We start from the raw sequence: 23008 nt of genomic DNA on the forward strand, positions 1-23008 counted from the left end.
CGAGACGATCTCGACGATCCGTTGCGCGTTCTCGGCCATTCAGCTCTGCCCTCTTTTGAGTCTTCGCTCCATACGGAGTACTCCGTACTCCCTAACGTCAGCGATGTAAGTTCGGGAGCTGCAGCAGGATCGTCATATTGCGGCTTCAAAAAAAGAAAAAGGATAACCTTGTTTCTTTTCTGTGGCTATGCCAGTATTCGAATTCGGCTTCATATGTAGTAAAGCTGCACCGTGTCTGCAGCGGCTGAAAATTACGTACGTGTTGCTTCGGGGCCTGAGGCTCGATGACTCCGCTTGTCCACCAAAGGCATGATGATGGATACGATGAAAAGTCTGATATCTCGAGATTGCTTCTTGGTCAGGAAGCTCTTCTCCGATGTATTATGACATTTTTTTTTCTGTGCCTAGATCCTCTGGTATCTTTGTCCGGCCGAGCGGCGTATCGTGACGCTAAGGATCGACTTGACGGATCTGCAGGTTTCGCTCCGATTCTTTCACAAGGTCCGTCCTATAATTATACCAGCCAAAAAAAACGGTAGATGCACAAAGCCTGGAGATTTGCCCCCCTTCTTCCTCCGTAATTGCCCCTCACAGACATCTGTCAGACCAAACGAACTCTGTCGTAGAGTGGGGACAGAACGAAAAAGTTCGTACTCGTAGCTACTAATTAGTTAGTAACTAATTTGTAAGTATCCTAGTCGTTAGTACTACGGACTTTGGGGTCCATAGCGTTGGAAGGCAGTGTTTTTCCCGCCCCAGGCTACATCGAACCCGATTCGTCTCGGGGAAGTCGCACTATTTACGTACGGAGTCCTCCACCGAGCGATGGCTTTTCCAGCAGCCTGGGAGAGAAGCTCTGGGGCCACATAGCTTCCTTGCTAGGTCAGAGGGCTGAGCCAATGGCCTCCCCCAATCCACGATCCTATTCAAAGACCGGTAGTTTCGGAAAGACGGAAATCAACCGTCACCGTGCGGTGCCAGTCACTTAGTATGCAGTCTGGACTCGCGGAGCTGTGAAACGCTTCCAGGGGAGACATTCCCCGGTCAGCACTGTGGGCTCGATTCCCGTTTCTATCTGCACTGAACAAGGATTAGTTGCAGACTTTTCCAGCACTTTTGCTCGCGGCGAACTTCGAGGTCAAGGGGTGGCACTCACTCATTCAAAGCCGCGTACTTCGACCACACAGATGGGAGCCAACCGGGGATGGTCTGATCGCCAGAGCGTAAATTGGTGAGCAATTTAGAAACCCCAGACAGAGATCGCAGAATGAAACCAGTTTGTTTGTTTGTGGCAGAGTGGGAATAAACTAAACAAGTGGGCGTTGGTGGTCCAAACAGCTCTCGATGGGTGGGTGGATCGCAGTCGGTTAAACTGTCATTTCCATCCGGCCCACGTTTTTTTAGTGGTAACGAATTGTTAGTATTACTGTTGCTGCTATTATTTTACCTTAATTACCTAGTCGGACCTCCTCCTTCTGCGTCAGGCCGAGTCTCTCGTTCTCTCGTGTCTTGCCTGGTTCAAGAGTTGCTTGCTCCCTTTCTCTCTTTCAGTTGGTTTTGAAACCTCTCTATTTAACTCCCGCATTATTGCATGCGACCTGTTCTTTTTGGCTGTTTTGCCTCAACCTTCGTTGGACTCTGCGTTTAGACTTTTTGGATCCGTCCGAAAGCTGTTCCACGGATCTGCCTGTACCTGTCCAAGCCTCATTTGCTTGGTCTCATTGTTATTGATAACCCTGCCTGGGCCCTCGAGTCGATTGCCTCGGTGCTGTCTGTGTGTTGCGCTGCTATCTATCTCATCCACAAACAAACGACGAAGGCTCCGCTGGTCGGGAGCAAAACACCGTTTCGTTCCAACAAAAAGTTGGATCATAAGATAGGGAAAGATTCTAGCCATTCGTCCTTGTCTCTCAAGTGATCTCGAACAAGCCCAGAGAAGAAGTAGAAGAAGAAAAGAAAAGAAGAAACAGAACACGAACGCCGTCTCGAAATACCGGTTTCGCGAGAGGTTGATTTCTCCCTCATTTGCATCGTATCTGCCTCTCTTTGATACCCCTTGACCTCGGAGGGTTGTTTATTTTTCGTGGTCTCGACTGGCGTTTCCACCGGCTGTTGCTTTTTGTCTCCTATTTATTCTTTACCTCCAGTGCCTCACCATGACCATGGTAGAACCGGAAGAGTGGGGGAATGCCCCTGACGGCTCAGCCTTGCCCTGGATTCTCGACCATGTCCTGCGTTACCCTGGATCTTACGAACTCCCGCTGCGGACTATGTATTCACTGAACTGCAATCCCACCTCGCAATCGCATTCCCAGCCTGGTAGTACATACCCAGAGACCGCATTCACGGCCCGATCGTCCATGAACTCGACTAAGTCCTCGACCTCGACCTCATCTCAGGGGGATGCGGCCGCCCAGTTCAAGGCCCAGTTGGTCAGCCAAATCTCCCGTTTGCCCTCACAGCCATGCTCGCTGCCCCCAAGCTTTGTGACGTCGTTCCTGCGCCGCTGCTTTGCGCTACAGATCGAAGAAGTTGATTTTCCCCAAGCGCTTACCGGCCTGGACTATCTGAAGGACCTGGAGAACCGCCGTAGGAAGGATGTCGTGTCTGCCCTGCAGCGTTTGGGGATCCAGCGTGACGACCTTGACCAAAAGGCCGAGCTTGGCAAGCAGTATCCGGGTGTCCTGTCCTGGATAGAAGCCATTGAGGATAAAGAGAAGAAGATCGAGGCTCTCTACACCCAGGTTTACGTTGGACTGCGTCGATGGGTATGTATAGTTATCTCGTTTCCCATATCCTTGCTCTCAGCTCTGACATGTGATCCTTCCAGACTCTTATCAATGAGATGCTGCTGGAACCGTACAACAAAGCCAATTGTATCGCCATGCTCAACACCCTGTTCCCGCCGGTCACAGAGGCCACGGTCGCACCTACAGTGCAGCTGACCCCCCACATTTTGAAATCCCAGCGAGACGGGTTCTTTCGCTACATCACTTCTATCGACACCAACGGCAAGCAGATCCTGGACAAAGTTATCATGCAGGGAGCACGCGAAGGGGATGAAAATGGCTGGCCTTTGGTCCGGGAGGCACTCGACAAGTATCTGCGCGCTGCAAACGAGATCATTGACGAATGCACTACTGTCAACGACCCCAATAGCGTCACAGCTGACCCTGAGATCCAGAAGGGAGACCGGAAGGGCCGCAAAGTCGATTCGGGAATCAGCTTTGGATCCTCAGAGAGACTGGCTTGCATGAGCAGCAATAACAGCAGCAGTATCGACATCCACGACAAGCCTCTTCCTCCTTCACCCACCCGCTCCAAAACCGGTTCTGCGTTAGAACGGCTCGCGCGAGAGATCCGCAAGCTCGGCGATGCCGGCAAGGTGAAGAACCTCAAGAAAATGAGGTCGTCTAGTGCCCTCGGCGATCGCCGTGATGATTCCCTCGGCCATTCAGACGAAGTGTCCTATTTTGATGTCGACGAGCAGAAGCGCAAACGCTTAATCTGGGAGGCGACCAACCGGAAGAAGAACCACACGAAGCAGTCCAGTCAACATTCCCGGTGAAGCTGGATCTCACCTTTTGACTTGACTGTGTTTCCTGACACATCATTTGAAGAAAAAAAAAAGAAAAGAAAAAAAAAAACTTGTAACGTCTTGACGACTACATTCCAGGACTTTCCTCGGAGTTGGCAACCAACTTGAATCCGAGTCCAAGGGGGGGTCCTGTCCATTTATTCCTCCTGTACCCTTTTGTCAAAGTATTTCCCTTGTTTGAACACTGGCGGCGACTGTTGGATTGGCGTTTTTCAGCGCATTTGTCTTTTTTTTTTCCCTTTGAATTTGGGGAGTCACTGGCGTCGAAAAGAATGATTGATTTCCCACGAGAATACAGAAAGCCTGGAGCATCTACACACACATTACTACCTTATGATTCCTATGTTATGATGAGAGAGAGAAAAGGCTTGTGTCTAGCATATACTACTACCTGAAAGAGGAGTTTTTCTTTGTTCATAAAGACTCCATATAGAGAGTAATCCTTAGTGGTGTTTATCGGAGGTTCTTCGCTTTTGGCCGCTTCGCCCGCCGTAGCAGCTCTCCTGGCTTCTAGCAGTCAAGGTGGCCAGACGAGGACCTGGCAGGCACCGACAACAAGTCAGATAGAACTTTTGGAGGGCGTGTTCAAGGCTATTAGCTGGTTGGATTTGTTTTTTTTGTGCCCTCTCACTCTTCCTCGCTTCGTTCCTTGCCGAGCCGGTGCTCAATCGACCGTGATGTCCATGCTCTCCACCATCAACAAGTGAGCTGACAGATAACTTGACGCTGTTCCTCGGAATATTGAGGCACCTTTTCTCTCCTCAAGCCTGTACTGGTTGAGTGAAGATGGCAGGCACTATGAGCTCGGCCAGCTCATGGCAATGGTGTGTTGTCATTGTAGCAGGCGTTCTTGCTTGCCTTGCACATGCATCGCAGTCTGTCAATGTTGCGTTGCAGGCTTCCTTTGATTCGGCCCCGTTTCTGTTAGAACTGCTGTATGTTTTTTTTTCGCTGAAGATTTGCTATATTCTATGCAATGCTTCTTTTCTTCAAGGTCTGTCCTCTAATGTGGAAATATCAGAGAAACTGCCGCAGAAGAGAACCCCGCGTCCTATTTCCCTTTGCTCGACCACATCGCCGACGGAACCTTTGACGCCGCTGTGACCGATAAAGAGCTCTATGATCAGTTCCTAGAGACTTTGAAGCAGGATGGACTCATTGAGGCGCCTGAGAGCTTCTCTTCTTTCAAATTGTCTCTTGCGATTCGATCGACGGCACCGAGGATTGAGGCCCACTACCAGTACTACAATACCTCTGTTCAGCAGTCCTTGATGGCTGCTCAGGATGCAGCCTGCCCTGTATGGATACACTATGAGGGCAAGCAGTATTGTTCTTCGGCCATGGAGCGCGCACAACAGGATGTGTCGGGGGAGCTGTGAGTCTCTTGTGATTTGGAGGCATTGCAGGCAAGGTAGTTCAGCGTCAACTGACAGGTTCCATAGTGATTCGCGCAAGCTTCCTTTTGATCGTGTCTCTGGAGACGTCTCTCTTCCTCCGGCTGTTCTCTACGCAGATGTCGCTTCGCCGCTGTTCAAAGAATACCACCAGACATTGAGTGCCTTGGCAAAAGAAGGCCAGCTGTCGTACCGAGTTCGCTATCGGCCTCCTCAGCACTGGGCCCCGAGGCCCCTCTTTGTCTCCGGATATGGGGTCGAATTGGCTTTGAAACGTACGGATTATATTGTCATCGATGATCGTGACGCAGAAAAGCGAGAATTGGGCAAAGATGAGCTGCAAGATGAATCTCCCGATGACCTGAGGCCTCTGTCGTCATCTGAAGTCACTCGACTGGGCTGGAACACCGCGAGCTACGTGATGAACAGTGCGGATCCCCTCGACACCCTTGTTAAGGTATCCCAGGATTTCCCCAAGTATTCCTCCGTCGTCGCCGGACACAATGCGACAAAGGCCTTGGTCAGAGAGGTCCACTCAAACCGCGGTCAGATGTATCCTTCTGGGCACAACATTATGTGGATCAATGGCGTACAGATGGACGCTCGCAAGATCGACGCCTTTTCTCTCCTAGACCATCTTCGCCGGGAGCGAAACCTGATTGACCGATTTCGTAATCTGGGTCTATCGGCCCAAGAAACCGTCAAGCTCCTCTCTCATCGTAAAGTCGCCCGAGCCCAGGCGGATAATGAGCCTCAGCGGTACAATTACCGGGATGAGATCGAAGGTGGCCGTGTTGTGCTCTGGTTGAACGACATTGAGAAGGACGTCAAATACGAGTCTTGGACAAATGAATTGGCAGCGGTAGGTCTTCCTTCTCAAGGCACAGCCGGACCTCTCTTGACGTCTCTCAAATAGTATCTTCAACGCTCCCACCCAGGACAACTTCCTGCGGTCCGTCGCGATCTACACAACATCGTTTTCCCCGTTGACCTAACGAACCCCGAAGATTTGGAATTAGTCATCCAGACCATCCAGATTTTCGTCAAGAAGAGGATCCCGGTCAGGTTTGGATTAGTCCCTACGGCCATTTCGAAAGGCTCCATCGGCCAGCTTAAGATCACCCATTATCTACATGAGACATTCGGCCTGGAATCCCTCATCCATTACCTTGAACAAGTGAGTCCCAAAACAAAACCCCAAAGACTCTGTTCAGTCGCTGATTGTGACCAGTTTGCATCAAAGAAAAAGGTCTCTTCACCGGACAAATTCTCCTTCCAGGCTGCGACCAAGGAGAGAGAAACGCGTGATAATGTCGAAGCTCTCACATTCGAGCAGGTCCTGGCAAGCGATGAGTTGGATGAAATTGTTTCGCGAACTGTGAGCTATCAAAAAAGACTGGATATTCATCCTGAGACGCCCTACTTCTTTGTCAACGGCGTTCCGGTGGTTCGTGACGACACCTGGGTCCAAGAGATGAGCTCCCAGATCAGCCAAGATCTGCAATTCATTCAACGGGGTATCTTTAATGAACTGTATGAAGAAGACACTTGGCTTGCAGGTGTCCTGTTGGCCAAGGCTTTCACCCGCCGCAAGACGTTGATTGTACCTGTTGATGCGAAAGACGTTCGCTTCGTGGATGTTGTTGGGCTCTCAGAATCGTACCAGACTGCTCTTGTCAATCTGCCACGCGTGAGCAGTGCTGTAGACAAGGCTCGCGAGAACGTGCACATGATTGTCGTCGGTGACTTTGATTCAGAAGATGGCCTGAAACTACTCGCGGATGCGTTGAACGTCCGCAGGGAACATCCCGAAGCAGAGTTGCTGTTTTTGGATAATTCTCCGTCACAGACAATTGATCAGGCTGTCTCGCATAAGTTCTATGGATTACTCGAACAAGATGAACCAGTGGATGTGGAAAAGATCACCGCCGCTGTATCTTCCATTACCGAGACACCAGACGCTGAAACTATTTTCAAATACTGGACCGATCGGCGCCTTTTAGCAGAAGCTCTGGGATTTCCAACAGGAACAAATGGCCTTGTTGTGAATGGAAGAGCAGTTGGCCCCATCTCGCAGTCATCTGAACTCGTCGCCGAGGATCTGGAACAGCTACTGGCATACGAGCAGGAAAAGCGCATCACACCTATTGCAGAGGCTATCGAAGAGCTTGCCATCCAGGCTAAGCCCTTGAATGCCCTTGAATTCGCAAAGCTGACTTCACTCGTTGCACTCTCGACGATCTCAGATGTTCCCGAAGGCATCTTTGAGTCTCCTGCAGATACCCGCTTCTCTCCATCTGACAATTGGAACACCTCGCATTCTGTAGTCATAGTTTCCAACTCCGAGGATCCCGTTATCAACATTGTCGCAGCTATTGATCCCACATCTGAGGTCGCCCAAAGATGGTTACCGATTCTCAAAGTGCTCTCTCAATTGGCCGGGGTCGAAGTAAAGATCTCAATGAACCCTAAGGACGAGATGCACGAACTTCCCACCAAACGTTTCTATCGTTATGTTTTGGACTCAGAGCCGTCTTTCGATACCAAGGGCTCCCTCTTGAAGCCGCAGGCATCCTTTTCTGGTGTACCGAGAGAGGCGTTGCTTACGTTAGGCATGGACGTTCCCCCTTCGTGGCTTGTTGCACCGAAGGAGTCTTTGCATGATCTCGATAATATCAAGTTGAGCTCAGTCAAGGGCGGATTGGACGTTGAAGCCCTGTATTCTCTAGAGCATATCCTGATCGAGGGCCATTCGAGAGACACGACAGTCAAGTCCCCCCCGAGCGGCGTCCAGCTGCTCCTCGGGACGGAAGAAAACCCGCATTTTGCGGACACAATCATCATGGCTAACTTGGGGTATTTCCAGTTCAAAGCTCAGCCGGGGTTCTGGAAAATCAACCTGAAGCCTGGAAACAGCCAACGCATCTTCAACCTCGACAGTGTTGGAGGGCTGGGCTATTCCCCCCAGCCAGGTGATGAGAACAACGAGGTGGCTCTGCTTTCATTCCAGGGCGCGACTCTATTCCCTCGTCTGTCACGAAAGAAAGGCCGTGAGAACGACGACGTGCTAGAAACAGGACCCAAAGCCGGCTCGGCCATGGACTACGTCTCGAAAGGACTGGGTTTCGCCCAGGGGGTGCTCTCCGGGGTTGGCTTGAAGACCTCAGGCGGTGCGGTCGAGAAGCAGGCAGATATCAATATCTTCTCCGTCGCTAGCGGTCATCTGTATGAGCGAATGCTGAACATTATGATGGTCTCGGTCATGCGCCACACGAAGCACTCTGTGAAATTCTGGTTCATCGAGCAGTTTCTGTCGCCGTCTTTCAAGTCCTCCCTACCCTATCTCGCAGATGAATACGGCTTCTCTTACGAGATGGTCACGTACAAATGGCCGCACTGGCTGCGGCCGCAGAGCGAGAAGCAGCGTGAGATCTGGGGTTACAAGATCCTCTTCTTGGACGTGCTGTTCCCGCTCTCGCTCGATAAGGTTATCTTCGTCGACGCCGACCAGATTGTCCGCACGGACATGTACGATCTTGTCTCACTCGACCTCGAGGGCGCCCCTTACGGCTTCACCCCGATGTGTGACTCGCGCGAGGAGATGGAAGGCTTCCGCTTCTGGAAACAGGGATACTGGAAAAACTTTCTCCGTGGCCTGCCCTACCACATCTCCGCCCTGTACGTCGTTGATCTGAACCGCTTCCGCGCCATAGCCGCCGGAGACCGCCTGCGCGGCCAATACCAACTCCTCTCCGCCGACCCGGCCAGCCTGAGCAACCTCGACCAGGACCTACCCAACCACATGCAACACTACATCCCCATCAAAAGTCTGCCGCAGGAGTGGCTCTGGTGCGAGACCTGGTGCTCCGATGAGTCGCTCGGCCCCGCCCGCACCATTGACCTGTGCAACAACCCGCTCACCAAGGAGCCCAAGCTCGACCGAGCCCGGAGACAGGTGCCCGAGTGGACTGTGTATGACGACGAAATCGCCGAATTGGCCAAACGGGTCGCAGAGAAGGAAGAACAAGAACAAGAGGCAGCGACATTCACAGACGGTGCAGATGCTGCTGACTGGGATAAAGATGAACTGTAGGCTTTTTTATAAGGGTTGATTTTACTTTTATATGGTTTCAGGCAGAAAATATTATTCTATTAGATACCTGTTAGATACCTGAGTGATTCTTTTTATCTCTCTTAATTATATCCATCATGAGTCTAGACAGGCATAGACATCCAACATTCAAGACATATCGACATCTCTCTCTGAAATATTTCCTTGGCGAGCTTTAATCGAATCAACTAATCACTGTCTTCCTCACCGCTGCTTGTCGATTCGGCATCGTCGTCGTCATCGTCATCGCTGTTCTCTTCATCTGTTGTTTCAGCAGAGGCGCCAATATTATCATCGGACTCAGGCACCTCCTGCTTGACAAGTACACGAGACTCATCCTCCGACTCTGGCACCTCTGTTTTCACGGCAACGGTGAGCTCGTCAAAAATGGGGTTTCTGTCCTTGTGGGATTCGGACTCCGACTCGAATACAGAGTCCGCGTCGCTGCTCTCCGGTTCCGAGCGTTTATCTTCCTCGGGCTGTCTTGCGGCCGGGTTCTCTTCATCGGAATCTCCGTCACTCTCATTTTCAGATGGGGAAGAGTCGTTATCGTCCAAGGGTGAAGACGGTTGTGCCGACGCCGGTGCTAGAGTTTCTTCTTCTTCACCAGACTCGGGCTCTTCTTCTGAAACCTCGTCCCTTTCATGATCGCCATCACCACGGGGCTTTGTGGCTGTGGTTCTCTTAGGAGCAGGTTCATCAGAGGCGCTCTCTTCAGTCTCATCGACGACCGACTCCGATGCTCTTTTTCGTTTCTGCGGTTCCTTGCTGCCGACTCCAGATGTTACCCGAACAGGAAGTTCTGCAGAAAACCGAGTAGTTGACGTTTCGCTCTGCTTGGAAGAGGTAGGAGCGAGCTCCTGAGAGTCACTCTGCTCTACCTCTGACTCATCAGAGCTTTGCGGCGGAGCCATGATGTCTTTTTCGGCCATTGATGGCCGCTGCTTTCTTATTGCTGACATTTCGAGACCTTTGCCAATTGCCTTGTTGCTCCCTGGAGTTCCATTCCGAAATTTGCTCTCATCATCCTCATCGTCATCCTCGTCCGAGTTCACATACGCCGAGCTCTTGAATTTTGACTTGGAGGATGCCTCCAAAGACGCTGAACGGGACTTCGTAGGTGTTTTTGACAGAGACTTTTTGACCGGCCGACGTGGCTTGGTAGATTTCTTAACGGCATCAGAATCTTCACTGAAACGGTCTGAAAGGACTTTGCGACGCATCTTGCGCCATTTATCGGCGCATTGCTGTCTGGAACGACTGTTGTTAAGATGGTCGCTCACACCTCCCCATCCGATGTACATCTCGTCCATCTCGTAGATATCCGCTCCGACATCTTCACCGGCCTTTGACAACTTCTCCCAGATGTTAGTGAGAGCGTCGTGCAGTGCATTTGTCTCGTCTTCTTTCCATGGCCCTTGGTTCATCCTTCCCCGGTGTTGGAGTTTATTCTTCCACCGCTGGACAACGTCATCGTCACTGCGTCCTATCATTCTAGCAATAAATGCCCACTTTGGCCCATGGTGGGCATGTAGGGAGACAAGCTCATCATCTTGTTCAGATGTCCAATGATGCGGCTTCTGCCCCGAGTCCTGGAAATGCCGGCGCATGAATCTGTAAACTGATCGGCGATCTCTGCGCGGAATGGTTTCATAGATTTGCTTCCAGAACTCTTGCTTAGAGATGATTGTATCGCAGGGGAAACCAGAGTCTTTATGGCGGTCGGAGTGCTGTACCATCTGGTCGAAAGTACTCGCAGGGAGACCATTGCTGTTGCAGAAGTTCAGTTTGAACTTTTCCAAAGCACCAACTTCTCTAGCGGTGAAAAATCCCGTCAATTTCCCTTTCTTGTTGCGGTCTCGAGCCGGACTTGGCTCTTCTTTATCCTCTTCTGCCTCACTCTCTTGATCGGATTGTGTGCCTGACGGTATTGGCTCCTCCGGAGTCGGCGTGCGGGCTGACCGTTGCTTCTTCGAGGATGTTCCCTCGAACTCTTCCACTGGCTGCTCGGAGCCATCTGTCGATCGACGAAGAGTTTGATTTAAGGCGCGGTCGTCTTGTTTTGATTCCTTGGATTTGCGAGATTTCCTTTTCCCCTTGGAGGAAGGAGATTCGCGGTCATCATCTGGCTCGACTGAAGCTCGAGGGCTTTCGATTTGAACGTCGGCGGGTGTCCCATTCTTCTCCGAAAAAGGTGTTGTAAGGCTGCCTCCCAGCTTATTACGCGACGGCCCAAGCATGCGCTTTCGCTTCGAAGGTCGGGAAACCGAATCGTCTTGTGAAGGGGGAGGCGGCGACTCTGACGCGACGCGAGGCTGCTTGGGGCTCTGGATGGCCGACATTCTCTTGCGTTTCTGTGTCATTGTTGTCTGTGGAAGCATTTCTGACCGGAATTCTGATTTAATGTGCGGTGGAAAGGAAAGGGCATCGTCCTCGTTGTCGCTGGCTTCTGTATTCTTCATTTCTGCAAGTCAGAATCAGTGGATCTGTGACCTTGAGAGAATCTTTAAAACTGGACGCTCTTTTCTACAGTATTTTATTTTCTCTTTTTTCTTTTTTTCCCCTTCGTCCCTTTTCCTTGCCGCCTCCTTGGCGCAAGGTCAGTTCCACGAGAAGGTTACTCACGATTGCTATCTGAAAACTCGTCAAGCCCGTTCACAGGCTGAGAGGAAGACTGGCCCATCAGCAAAAAAGAAGGGAAGAGGGCCGAAGAACGTGGTGCTCGCTTGTTCAAAAAGGTCTCCGGTACGTAGCTCTGGATCGGTGGAGCAGATGGGGAGGCAGCAGCTTCCCCCGACGCTAAAAAAAAAAAAAAAAAACTGCCCATTCTACTGGATGTCCGATGGAGCTACAAAATGAGCACAATTGATACATCAACTACCCTGTGAAGAAACAGAGGGTTTCATCTGTACTATGTCAATCTTTAGATCATAATGGGCACGCAATATGCATATATCTAGTCGTTATCAAATGATACAATGGTCTATGAATGCTAAAGAAAAGTAATCCTGTAGTAGACTACTGGATGAAGATCCTCAACATCCGGTTTGATCATAGATCCAGTTTCATTTCTTTTAGAATCCTAGCAATGGCCTTTTTCTGGTCTATCGGGCTCAAGTCATGGTCATCAATCATTGTAAGGCATCGTCCGATCGCCACTGTTGCCCGGATCGCACTGTCTCCGCCGTTTGAGCAATCCACCCAGACCTTCCCGTTTCTTCCCACTGCGATCTCAAACCCGCCGATGCTTTCCAGTTTCTTTCCCAGCTCTTCCAGGACCACTAAACCATCCACTGGGTCTTGTTGGTTAGCGGCTGAGGCGGAACTGCCCTTCATCAGCCGCGCTGCAGTCCCCACGGAGACATCGAACACCATTCCGCCAGTCAACGGACCCAGTCCTCCAGGCTCGGCTTTCCCCGTGGCGGGATTTACACATGCCAGTTCGACTTCAGCTCCCGCACCGACTCCAACGGACAGGACCCGCGCGTAAACCAAATCCCCCTGCTTGAGCATCGGCCTTGTCTTCTTCGTTGCGCCCTCGAAAGCTAGCTGGCCTAGCAGCGCATGCGGCGCGTGCGGCGTCACCATGCAGTGGAAGTAATCTTGGCTCGAATGATGGATCTGGGCAATCACAAGATCGTTCGGTGTTGCAATGTACCGGCGGTTTGGGAACGTAAGGACCGACGCGGCGTTCCGTTTGAGATCTGTCTTCAGTAACCCGGCTTCTGTCGCAACAATGACATGGTCTGAAGGTGCTGCTTTGGTGGACCTGGAGTGTGATTTCGACAACAAGCGCAGGCCTGGGCCCAGTCTGAGAGGAGCGTTGGAGGTCGGTGGTAGACGGTCTGATGGGACTTCATCCCCTGGTAGCAGATATACAGGAGTGGCCATGATGGATGTGAGCTCGCAGCTGAAAGCCCACTCGGCCGTAAAGGACTGGGAATCTCCAATATCAGTCGCAGGTGCGCGCTGTGAAATGTCTAGTTCGACGTGTTGGGTCTTCCAATTTCTGAAAAGACGAAGCACCCTTATCGGAGTATCAGCACGTGACCTTGCTGCCCTGAGCGACTGAGCTTTATGGTCCACGATGGGTAGCAACTATACTACAAAATTGATAAGTATGTGAAGATTACATCTAGACCTACTGTAAATGGTATGCCGGAAATAGTCAAGCACAGAAACTGTAATGCCTTTTTATCTATTGTGCAACAAGGTATCTGTCTCTAGATGGTGCGTACATATGAAAACAGCTTCCAAGAGATTGGGGGCTCCGAGAGCAGCCCACCACAGCACAGCACAACACATCAATCACTCTATAATCATGCTCCAAGTGCTGGGAAGGAATGAAATAGAGGGAGGTAAAATTGCAGAACATTCATTCAAATATAAAACAAAAAATAGAGCCGTGAAAGCGTAAATCTGCATATTAGCTGAGTCAACAAAAAAGGCAAAGATCTGGTTAAGCAGATCAGTTTTCGGTGGGCTTAGGGGACTCGACAGCACCACGGACAGCGCTCTGTCCTCCAACCTCCCTCACAGTGATCTGCAGGCCAAGGTCAGAGTTGACGTGAACCATAAGCTCAACCTTGCCACCGGCCTTGACATCCTTGACAGCGAGCTCGGCAATGGCCTTGTCGGTCTTCCACACAGTCTCACGGATCTCCTCCTCTTCATCTTCGTCGGAATCAAAGTCGGAGTCATCCTCCTCGGCGTCAGAGGCCTTCTCCGCCTTGGGCTTGGGCTCGGGCTTGGTGACCTTGATCTCACGAACACCCTCGCAGACGCGGACGAAAACGCTGCCACCAGCCTTGGGGACGGAGTACTGCGCAGTCCGACGGGCCGGCAGGGCGGTCTCAGCGTTCAGGAGAGGCTGGAAGTCAACATCCTCACCGGACACGAACTGGACACCGATAGCGTTGCGCAGGTGAGGGGTGGCAGTGACCATGGGGTGAATGGACTGCTCGATATCCTCCTTGTCAAATTCCTGGATCAGGGAAGCTTGCACGGCAGCACCCCTGGCAGCAAGCTCGGAGGGGTTGAGAGCAGTAATGAGGGTGGACGGGGCAAGGATGGCGGTCTTCTCGGGGAAGATGTTACGGGCAAGGTGGGCGATCTTGGGGGTGTGGGAAGCACCACCAGAGAAGATGACCTGCGAGTATATATCAGTATCAGAAAGGCAAAAGGATCTCACTCGCACACAAGCCGGCAAGACATACCTCATCGATGTCCAAAACATCCAACTCAGCCTTCTTGATAACCTGCTGGATCAAGTCGGTGAACTGAGCAAAGACCTTGGAGGAAAGCAGCTCATAGCGGGTGCGGTTGATGGTAGAGCTGAAGTCAATTCCGTCCGTGAGAGACTCAATGCTCAAGCTGGCATTGGTTCCAAGACTCAGGGCCTTCCTCGTAGCCTCACCCTCCAGCTTCAACTTGGCAAGACCACGTTCGTTCTCACGGGGGTCAACCTTGTGCTTCTTGATGAATTCTTTGGCGAAGTGATCAATGATGATCTGGTCCAACGAAGCACCTCCAAGCTCGTAGTCGTGAGCAGTGGCAAGGATGGTGTACATGCCACCCCGGCAAGCAATAACAGCAACATCCGAGCGAGTTCCACCGAGATCAGCGACAACAACCAGCTTATCAGCGACAGTGGCTTCCGGTCTAGCATCATAGGCCATGACGGCAGCAACGGGCTCGTGAATCAACTGCAGAACCTCAATACCGGCCTCCTTGGCCGCGGCGATCAAGGCCTCCCGCTGAGCATCATGGAAATCTGTAGGAACAGTGATAACAGCAGCGTTGACCTCCTTGCCGATGAAATCAGCGGCCGATTGCTTCAAACGGCGAAGGTGGCGAGTGGTGATTTCGGAAACGGTAACGGTGTTGACATCCTCGCTGGCAGTATCGCGGATGGAAAAGGCCACAGTAGAGTCGACCTGCACGGGGTGGGCAGACTGGTGACACGGGGTAGCATCTATCGACTTGTAGCTATCTCTGCTGTTAGACAATTATCCACACATATGGGATGGCGGGGTCTTTTTTCACGCACTTCTTTCCGAGGTAATCTCTGAAGTACGCAACGGTGTTCTTGGGGTTGCGGATCAGCTGCGCCTTGGCCTGGGTGCCGTGGTATTCTTCGCCTTCAATGTACGAGAGGACCGACGGGATTTGACGATCTAGAAAAGCCTGGTGTGAGTTTTTCTGTAGAACAGAGCAGATATCACGACCACAAACCTCCTTCCTCGTTGGCAATAACCTCAGCCTTGCCCTCCTAAACCCAATATGGTCAGTTCATACCACCGCAATCCTTCTCTCTAAGCCAAAAGAACCACGTACAGGCGAAATGCGGGCAATAGAGCTGGAGGAGTTGCCAAAGGAGATACCAATGGCGAATCTCTCGGGGGCCTCAGCGGGGACGCTGTTCGACTCGTCGCTCATTTTGGATGTGTGGGAAATTGAATGAAGGGAAAAAAAAAATAATCTAAGAAAGATCTCTGGACAAGAGGAGAGAGGAGATATAAATCTGCGCTATAAGCGTCAGTAAAGAATCAGGAATCAACTTTTGAATGAATTTCTTTCAACACAGAGACCCGCCGCTTTTCACAGCACATGGAAAAAAATCTTTTGGCGATTCGTTGACAGAGCGGGTATCTACATGTGGCTGGGGACGGGCCTTATCGATAGTGTGTGGCGGTGCGGGTCGGCATTAAGATGTGTACATACTCCGTACTAGGTAACTACATAATTACCTAGGTAGGTACCTATGTTATGTACCACAGCACCTCCCTACTCCGTACTCCTTCCTTACTTAGGTACCTGGGTAGGCAGTTATATCATTAAGAAACCTCCTCGAGGGCGGTTGACTTACTCCCTTCATATTTTGCCAGACTTTCACAACACTTTGAGCTATGCAGACCCTAAGGAACGTCCCGAGGCTCTCCCCTCTACACAATAGCAAGTCTATGCGGGCCAGAAGGCAACTTTGTGTTGAATGTCGAGGTATCTAACCATTCATTCCCGGGGATTTCTTATATCGTGAGACACTTATCACATTGTAGGAAGTCCTATATCTAGAGAAGACTTATTTCGATACACGAACGGGCGATTCCTTACTGAGGAAGGTGCCCAATTTTCAAAGCGTTATGTTCGTTTCAACGTCGACCAACTATGCGATGTAGTTGCAAGTGTTTCAGGATCAAAGCGATCACCAGTTTCGAAGATAGAAAAGTTGGAGGGTGGCTTTAGCAAAGCACTTCTTATGACAACGGAGGATGGGTCTGAGTACATTGTCAAGATTCCTTGTCCAAATGCGGGGAGGCCTATGTACTGCACAGCCTCTGAGGTTGCCGTGCTAGACTTCAGTAAGACGAGCCCTCCAGAGATCAGTCATACCGCTGCAGCTAATCTATTATTATTGTTTTAGTACGGACACGTACAACTATTCCCGTTCCTAAGGTTCTCGCCTGGAGCTCCGATACGACCAATGCAGTGGGAGCAGAATATATTGTTATGGAAAGAGTTCCCGGCATACAGATTTTCAAGAAATGGGATGAGATGGGCGAGAGCAATCGGATCTCCTTAATTAAACGTCTCACACAATGGGAACATGAACTCTCTGAAATCCAGTTTCCGGCATACGGCAACCTGTATTATAAGAGTTCTCTGAGTGATTCTGAGACGGTACCATTGGATTCATCCATTGACCCTGAAGGTGAATTCTGTGTTGGTCCTTCTTGTGATCCCTCATGGCTCATCCAGCATGGCCATCAGCTTCTACCAGGTGTCTATCGCGGTCCTTGTAGGTTATATCTCCCCTCGTGGTTTTATGACTACTTATAGTTTTTATTATAGGGAGAACACTTTGTGACATGGGAATATCTCTTATTGGACGCTCATTGGTTAAAGCTAACCAACACCAAAACACTCAGCTTCCCGCATCTTTATATGGTTCTTCACAGGATCATCTGTCCCTTCTTCATATGGCCAGAGAAGTCATGCCTACCATATCAGAAAACTCCAGGCTTTTGGAAATGTCTCGTCCAATTTTATGGCATGCCGATCTCCATATGGGCAATATATTTGTCTCTGAAAATGACCCAGGAAAAGTGACTGGCTTTATTGATTGGCAGAATACTTCCATCAACCCTTTATTTCTGCAAGTTCGATGGCCTGTCTTCTTGAGTCCACCTGAGGATTATCAAGAGGGCCAGGTAATGCCTAAACTTCCCCCTGGCTTCGAGGATATGGATGATGAAGAAAAGGAACTCGCGTTATATAACAAAGCAAAGGCTACTTGGACGAAAGCTTACGAAGTTTCAAGCTTCTTGGTCAACAGGAAATGCTGGCAAGGAATGCAAATCCCGTCACCATTACAGGGGATATTCCGCCGTTGTGGTCAAATTTGGGATGAAGGTTCCACTCCTCTCCGAGAAGTACTGATTGAAATCTTTCTCAGTCAGCGAGATTTAGGATTTGCACCGGGAAGTCTGCCACTCCACTTTAGTGAAGGGCAGATTGCACGGCATAAACAGGAATTCGAAATTTACCAAGAATGGCATCAAATGCGCAAGTTTTCCAAGGAGATGCTGGACACCGATGACGAAGGTTGGGTTCCTCCTGAGCGTGATTTGGATGAAACGAAGTGCCGGAACAAGATGCTCTTTGAGTACTACGTATCTAAGATGCGCCTAAGGACTCCTGATGAAGTAAAGAACATGTGGCCATTCCCTCTAGATAGTACATAGATTGCCTTGAGCAGTTTCTCTGCCGAGCTATTGCCTAGAAACAGCTCTTAAAAAAGCAACGAGGCTGAAATAGGCACCTGATACACTGAGGTACGGTAGGTAGGTAGGTTCATTGTCCAGCTCAAGTCCGAGCCGTACTTGCCTCACTGTTTAAATCAATTTATTGTAGATTGGCTGTATTTCAAATAGATCTCATTCTCTGTTATCGTGCAACTAAAGTAAGGTAAGTAATAATATAGTTATAGTATATAGCGGTTATTAGAACTACTACTATAAAGTACTCATAAGCATAACTACAAGTAGTTAATAGTCTCCCACTACCACTATTTTTATACCTCAATATTTCTACCCTTTTGCGTCGCCGTGTGGCAAGAGACGATTCCTTGTCATTAAGAAGAGATATATAACAGAAAGATCTGTGAGATATTGACGTGGTCCAATAACTTCAAGTAGCCTTGATGTCGTCAACGATGCAGGCATGAGAGAGAAAATCCTAGAGGAGGCTAATAGGCAGCAGCAACATCACCTGGCATAAGTACCTCACGAGTCACTTAAGTGCCTGCAGAAGTTCTTCTTATCCTGTGCTTTCCTCCACTCTCCCCTCCTATAGCCTATGCCACTTCTACGCTCATACATCATAATGTCGCGGAATAAATGGCCCTATAGAGGCCTACAAATTGCCTTGACAATTTTTAGTCGCTGAGTGGTCTAGTGCCCTCTCAATTTTGTGGTACTATGGGCTCCCAATACCTTACAAGATCTGTCCACTCATTAACTCACGAGAAATCACTCAGGAAGACAGTGGACTCTATTGGCCAAGCCGTAAAGAAGACAGTTCCCTCCAAGACAGAGTATTATTGCGTCTGCCTTTTGACGCTAAGATGGGCAAACGACGACCTAGAACTGGCTGGTATCGAAGCCGAACTTCTTCAGCCTCAAATTTCACTATGCCACGGGCTCTCTTCTTATCCCTGAATTATTAAGCCGCGATGCACATCTTGCAGCCTGTAAAAGACTGGCAAACCTGAGGGCCAAATATGACACCTCCACCAGCCTCTTTATCGTCATCTACGAGGGCCACGCCTCTATATCTCAAGGTCCAACTGCTTCCCTTTTCTAAGCTTCTTCCTCTAGATAGCATGATGAAAGCTAATAGTAATAGTGGCAGAATGCACCCAAAAACCGCATTTCTCCCGTAGGCATTCGTGGAGGCAGAGCTGGCAAAATTTATCCATTCGGACGTCTTGATAATCCTGGACTCCAGGTTTTTGACTGCGGCTGTCATAAGCGCCAGAGACCAGGAACATTTGGCATCATCGGCTTTGGAGTCCCCGGCTGCTGGACCTGTCGAACAAAGGTTTACTCGCCAGTTCCTTTACCTGCTGAAAACCAACCATCATCCCAGAGATGACCGTTGCTCAAATTCATGCCAGGCTAGTGAAGGGAGCCAATAAACCCGACAATGAGCCGGAATATACGCCTGTCTACATCCCAAGCACCGAACGAAAAGCCATTGATCACACTTCATCCTTTGCACTGCGTGTCCAATGAAGTAACCACCCTTTACAGGACTGGCGAGATGACAGACGGGAGGGCTCTGGTCTCCATCCTACTGCTCCATCCTAACGAAGGGAAAAACGTCGATACCAAATGTTCAGGAGTGGCAACGAGGGCTAACATCACCGATTTCAGAGAGTATTGCGGACATCAAATTAGAGGGAGTCTTCCGACTCCTCCTTCAGCTTCTGCCTTGTGATCATGCCGGTCACAGTCTGGGATATGCTGAAGCGTAGCGACGCCAACCACTTTATTGCTTATATCGAGTCTCATAATATTCTCATCGGCCGATCAGACGTTCTAAAAAGTCAGGCGGACATCATGCAGCTTCCCACCAGGGAGAAGTGAATATAAATGAAGTTTTTTACATCATCCCTTGACAAAGAGTTGCTTTCTGCAGCTTAGTTCTTATTTTTAGCTCGAAAATGGAGCTATTACTGATGGCCAGGTTATGAAGAAGGAATGAAACATAGTAAAATAGACATATTAATTAAAATACTAAGAGCACATTTCATACATGATTAGTCCTAAACTATTCAAATTATTATCTGGCAAAGACTAGTAAAGTATTAATAAAGATAAGTGATTACTTCTCATGGCTCCCTGGCCATTAATTCCACAAGAAACCAACCCAATCCCGCGAAACCATACAGGTGAGATATAGACCACGACAAAAAAATTAGGCGTAACTTTCCTTGTTGCTGCTCTGGCTCCTTGTGCTAGGCTCTCTCTGCGGACCAAAGAAGCCGCGCCGTCTCTCTTTGCGACCACTGTAGCCGCCGTCCTTTCTGCCAACGGTTCCACCGAGACAATACAGTAGACATGCCAGGAATAGGGAGACCACTGCTGTCCACATAAACGCAAAGGCTTTGACGCCTAGGGAAGAGTGCTGTCCATTGGCATTGAAGTGCTTGCGGCCTTGCACATATGCAGCACTGTATTCCGAATATTGTTAGCGTTAAGAGAGTTCAGACTCCCAGGACATGTCTTGGTATCACTTACGTCATCAAACAAGTGGTTATTATCTGGAAAATGAGTGCGATCCATGCCAGAAGCGCTGAGATGTAACCCCCAATACGCGAGCAAAGGGCCAGCAAGCCTGTCAATAGAGAGCAGGTAGCGAAGAATAGGCCAAGGAGCAGGAACGGAAACATGAACCGGGTCATCAAAAAGTAGTGATTAGTACTATTTTCGGTTAGCAGGTATATCCAACGGATTCAAATACGCCTAGTGCCTCATGTTTCAATCCAGATGTTTCATGACATACCCAATGAAGGCAGCAGGAATATTAGTTGTAGTACCAAAGTTCCGGCTGCTTGGGGGATCAAATGGATAATCTGGGTGGGAAGAGCCACATTGGCTGTGCCCACTGCTATCAACACGGCATAAGTTCCAGAAGGTCCATCGGGACAGCGTTGGAGCACCGGGTATGTTGCTGGTGTTGGTTTGCAGAAAGTAGATATCATTCAGCGGGCTCTTGTTCCGTGCACCTCCAAGAAAGGTGAGGAACATCAACACGAGGGACCCTGCGACAAAAAACAGGCCCAAGAACCCCAGTGATGGCCCTAGGTGGTCACGGTTAGCGCCATCGCTCTCTTCACAGCAGAAGGGAAAGAAGCGGTTGTGGTGAGGTCATACTTGCTACACCCATTGTGGCCGGTTTTGTGACAGATCTTTAAGTATCTGGGCTCTCTAAAGGACACGAGGATGAGGGAAGTGACAAGAATGTCAGGAGAGAGAAAATCTTCAGCTTGCAGTAGAAGTAATCTGGAATGGCCGAGATGGTGAAGAATGTAAAGAGAACGGTGGGGGGAAATGCGCGGATCGAGAATAAGTAGATTCCCGAAAGTTCCGGCAGCCCCAATTGGGTGTGATATAATCGTGAGCCTGCATCATTTACTCCAACTTTCTCTGCTGTTCACCCCATCTTGCTGTCGCCTGGTTGCGTTGCGTTGGGTGTGATCTCGACGTCATTATTGTTGCACTGATGACGCTAGCCCTGTTCGGCTAGCAGCGCACTCTAAAAGGGCACTAAACCCTGCCGGGACCATGGTTGACTGGCGCGAACGAGACGGTCACGTTGGTCAGATTCGTCCGAAGAGGTTCATTGGGGCAGGCGCATGACGTTGTCGACGAGGATCGACCAGAGCTACGTTGAAACTTGGAGCCACACAAACCCAACACGCAGTTTACTGTTGATGGTTATGAAATGATGGCTGCTTGGGCATACCCGCCGCTGCAGGCAGCGGACTTGGAGCGGGAGGCAGATAAGGCCTTGGTATGCAGTCGGAGAGCTCCTCGAGAGTTGCTCGGCCGGCCTACGAAATACTGACCCGACTTTTCTAGGCAAATGAACTTGAATGGCTCCTCCGCTCGTTGCAGGACTCCCTCGCGTCTCTGAAAGAAGGCCTGCAGGAATGTGCGGCTTTGCTTGCGCCTCGTGATCCTGGATCGACATTAGTCTTATCGTCTCTACGATCAGAGAGCGTGAAGGGATTTGTGACTAGAGTGGGAACGAAGATTGTCAAAGGCGTGAGTCGTTCTTGGATAAAATATAGGACCTTGCGGTTGCCGTTAGACTGATATGGGGCCGGCGGGATATAGGACATTCACCTTCGCTTAAGCTCTCTTCCCCCACCCCGTGGTGCATCAAGCACACATTTGAGTCTGTCCAGTTCGCCAGAGACTCCAGAACTGGTCCTCGACCAATTGGTGTCCGTACGGAATCTTGTTCACCAGAGTCTTGATGTCGTCGACGTTAGTACCTGGACCGGTGACCCTCTGAATGCCAGTTTTATATCTGGCCAACTGCGCCTCCTTTATGAAACGATCACAGAGGCACGGCAGACCCTAAAGGGTGATGAAGGTGACGCGAGAGGAAATTGGTGGGAATCAAGTGCCAGCCAAAATGTAAGCTGACAGTCTCGAAGCCCCTATTCCCCCATTATCGTGAGTTCGCGTCCTGATAACATTTGTTCCGGACCGCACAGATCTTCAACCCTCAGCTGCCACCATACCTCTCTTTTCACCTTTCTATTTTCGACTCTGCCCTCGTACTACAATTAAGAACACTCGAACCGAACACGCCAACTCACACACCGACGGCGTTCACCGCCGATATCTCGTTAACGGGGTTCAGCCTACGAGACAAGTTGTTCGGACCAAGACACCGACCTCACGACGAAGCCGGAGATGTTTTTACCTGGAACGGCGAAGAGGTCAGGGTGAAGGAGAAGATCCGTGTGGAAAGCCAGGACCCCAGCCTGATGGCTGTGATGGCGAAATTGACCGCTCTCCAACACGAGGTCTCGAAATGGATTTCGGCTCTTAATGTGCTCATGGGTCGTGATGATACAGACTGATCACTGGTTCAAGTCCAGCACTACGCCCTCCAAACAGAAACTCCGCACCGTTCTTACTAACTGTGCTAATTGAGTATTGGACCTTTGTATCAATATGCTGGATAGAAGGTATATATATTTGCTCTAGGAAAGTCTGGAGAATAGTGTACGGCTTTATTTTGGTCGCACAAATAAATAGTTCTTGGCTCATCGGCACTCTCTGATTCAAGATATAACTAAGTGACACACGCCACTTATTCAAT

At 50.0% G+C, this 23008-nt stretch overlaps 9 protein-coding genes across 9 annotated transcripts; 5 read left to right on the forward strand and 4 right to left on the reverse strand.

Annotated features, from left to right (window-relative positions):
- Positions 1-251: 251 nt before the first annotated feature.
- On the forward strand, positions 252-791 carry ASPZODRAFT_127439 (hypothetical protein). Its single transcript, XM_022721746.1, has one exon. It carries the CDS (start codon positions 285-287, stop codon positions 537-539), a length of 255 nt encoding a protein of 84 aa, XP_022585881.1. The 5' UTR covers positions 252-284; the 3' UTR covers positions 540-791.
- Positions 792-2027: 1236 nt separating this feature from the next.
- ASPZODRAFT_373557 (hypothetical protein) lies at positions 2028-4067 on the forward strand. Its single transcript, XM_022728287.1, has 3 exons — positions 2028-2768; positions 2831-3394; positions 3452-4067. Exons 1-3 carry the CDS (start codon positions 2157-2159, stop codon positions 3566-3568), a joined length of 1293 nt encoding a protein of 430 aa, XP_022585882.1. The 5' UTR covers positions 2028-2156; the 3' UTR covers positions 3569-4067.
- Positions 4068-4384: 317 nt separating this feature from the next.
- On the forward strand, positions 4385-9085 carry ASPZODRAFT_148662 (hypothetical protein; the record flags this gene model as incomplete). The annotated part of the gene is made up of 5 exons (XM_022725402.1): positions 4385-4533; positions 4620-4973; positions 5041-5854; positions 5909-6169; positions 6224-9085. 5 exons carry the CDS (start codon positions 4385-4387, stop codon positions 9083-9085), a joined length of 4440 nt encoding a protein of 1479 aa, XP_022585883.1.
- Positions 9086-9291: 206 nt separating this feature from the next.
- Positions 9292-11565, reverse strand: ASPZODRAFT_138474 (hypothetical protein; the record flags this gene model as incomplete). The annotated part of the gene is made up of 1 exon (XM_022724463.1): positions 9292-11565. The coding sequence occupies one exon, from the start codon at positions 11563-11565 to the stop codon at positions 9292-9294; it is 2274 nt and encodes a 757-aa protein (XP_022585884.1).
- Positions 11566-12037: 472 nt separating this feature from the next.
- On the reverse strand, positions 12038-13098 carry ASPZODRAFT_127443 (hypothetical protein). The gene has a single exon (XM_022721748.1). The coding sequence runs from the start codon at positions 12992-12994 to the stop codon at positions 12155-12157; it is 840 nt and encodes a 279-aa protein (XP_022585885.1). The 5' UTR covers positions 12995-13098; the 3' UTR covers positions 12038-12154.
- A 325-nt stretch (positions 13099-13423) lies between these two features.
- On the reverse strand, positions 13424-15700 carry ASPZODRAFT_127445 (hypothetical protein). Its single transcript, XM_022721749.1, has 5 exons — positions 15440-15700; positions 15338-15374; positions 15153-15279; positions 14320-15091; positions 13424-14252 (listed from the first exon to the last, which is right to left on the reverse strand). The coding sequence occupies exons 1-5, from the start codon at positions 15539-15541 to the stop codon at positions 13572-13574; spliced, it is 1719 nt and encodes a 572-aa protein (XP_022585886.1). The 5' UTR covers positions 15542-15700; the 3' UTR covers positions 13424-13571.
- A 164-nt stretch (positions 15701-15864) lies between these two features.
- Positions 15865-17990, forward strand: ASPZODRAFT_127446 (hypothetical protein). The gene is made up of 4 exons (XM_022721750.1): positions 15865-16102; positions 16162-16464; positions 16527-16901; positions 16955-17990. Exons 1-4 carry the CDS (start codon positions 16012-16014, stop codon positions 17845-17847), a joined length of 1662 nt encoding a protein of 553 aa, XP_022585887.1. The 5' UTR covers positions 15865-16011; the 3' UTR covers positions 17848-17990.
- A 1824-nt stretch (positions 17991-19814) lies between these two features.
- On the reverse strand, positions 19815-21304 carry ASPZODRAFT_373938 (hypothetical protein). Its single transcript, XM_022728288.1, has 5 exons — positions 21043-21304; positions 20672-20969; positions 20407-20589; positions 19995-20339; positions 19815-19936 (listed from the first exon to the last, which is right to left on the reverse strand). The coding sequence occupies exons 1-4, from the start codon at positions 21053-21055 to the stop codon at positions 20084-20086; spliced, it is 750 nt and encodes a 249-aa protein (XP_022585888.1). The 5' UTR covers positions 21056-21304; the 3' UTR covers positions 19815-19936; positions 19995-20083.
- A 237-nt stretch (positions 21305-21541) lies between these two features.
- On the forward strand, positions 21542-22962 carry ASPZODRAFT_127450 (hypothetical protein). The gene is made up of 4 exons (XM_022721751.1): positions 21542-21682; positions 21751-21936; positions 22009-22314; positions 22395-22962. The coding sequence occupies exons 1-4, from the start codon at positions 21617-21619 to the stop codon at positions 22764-22766; spliced, it is 930 nt and encodes a 309-aa protein (XP_022585889.1). The 5' UTR covers positions 21542-21616; the 3' UTR covers positions 22767-22962.
- The last annotated feature ends 46 nt before the right edge of the window (positions 22963-23008 follow it).

The sequence above is a fragment of the Penicilliopsis zonata genome (assembly GCF_001890105.1).
Source record: "Penicilliopsis zonata CBS 506.65 unplaced genomic scaffold ASPZOscaffold_1, whole genome shotgun sequence".
Classification (NCBI taxonomy): domain Eukaryota; kingdom Fungi; phylum Ascomycota; class Eurotiomycetes; order Eurotiales; family Aspergillaceae; genus Penicilliopsis; species Penicilliopsis zonata.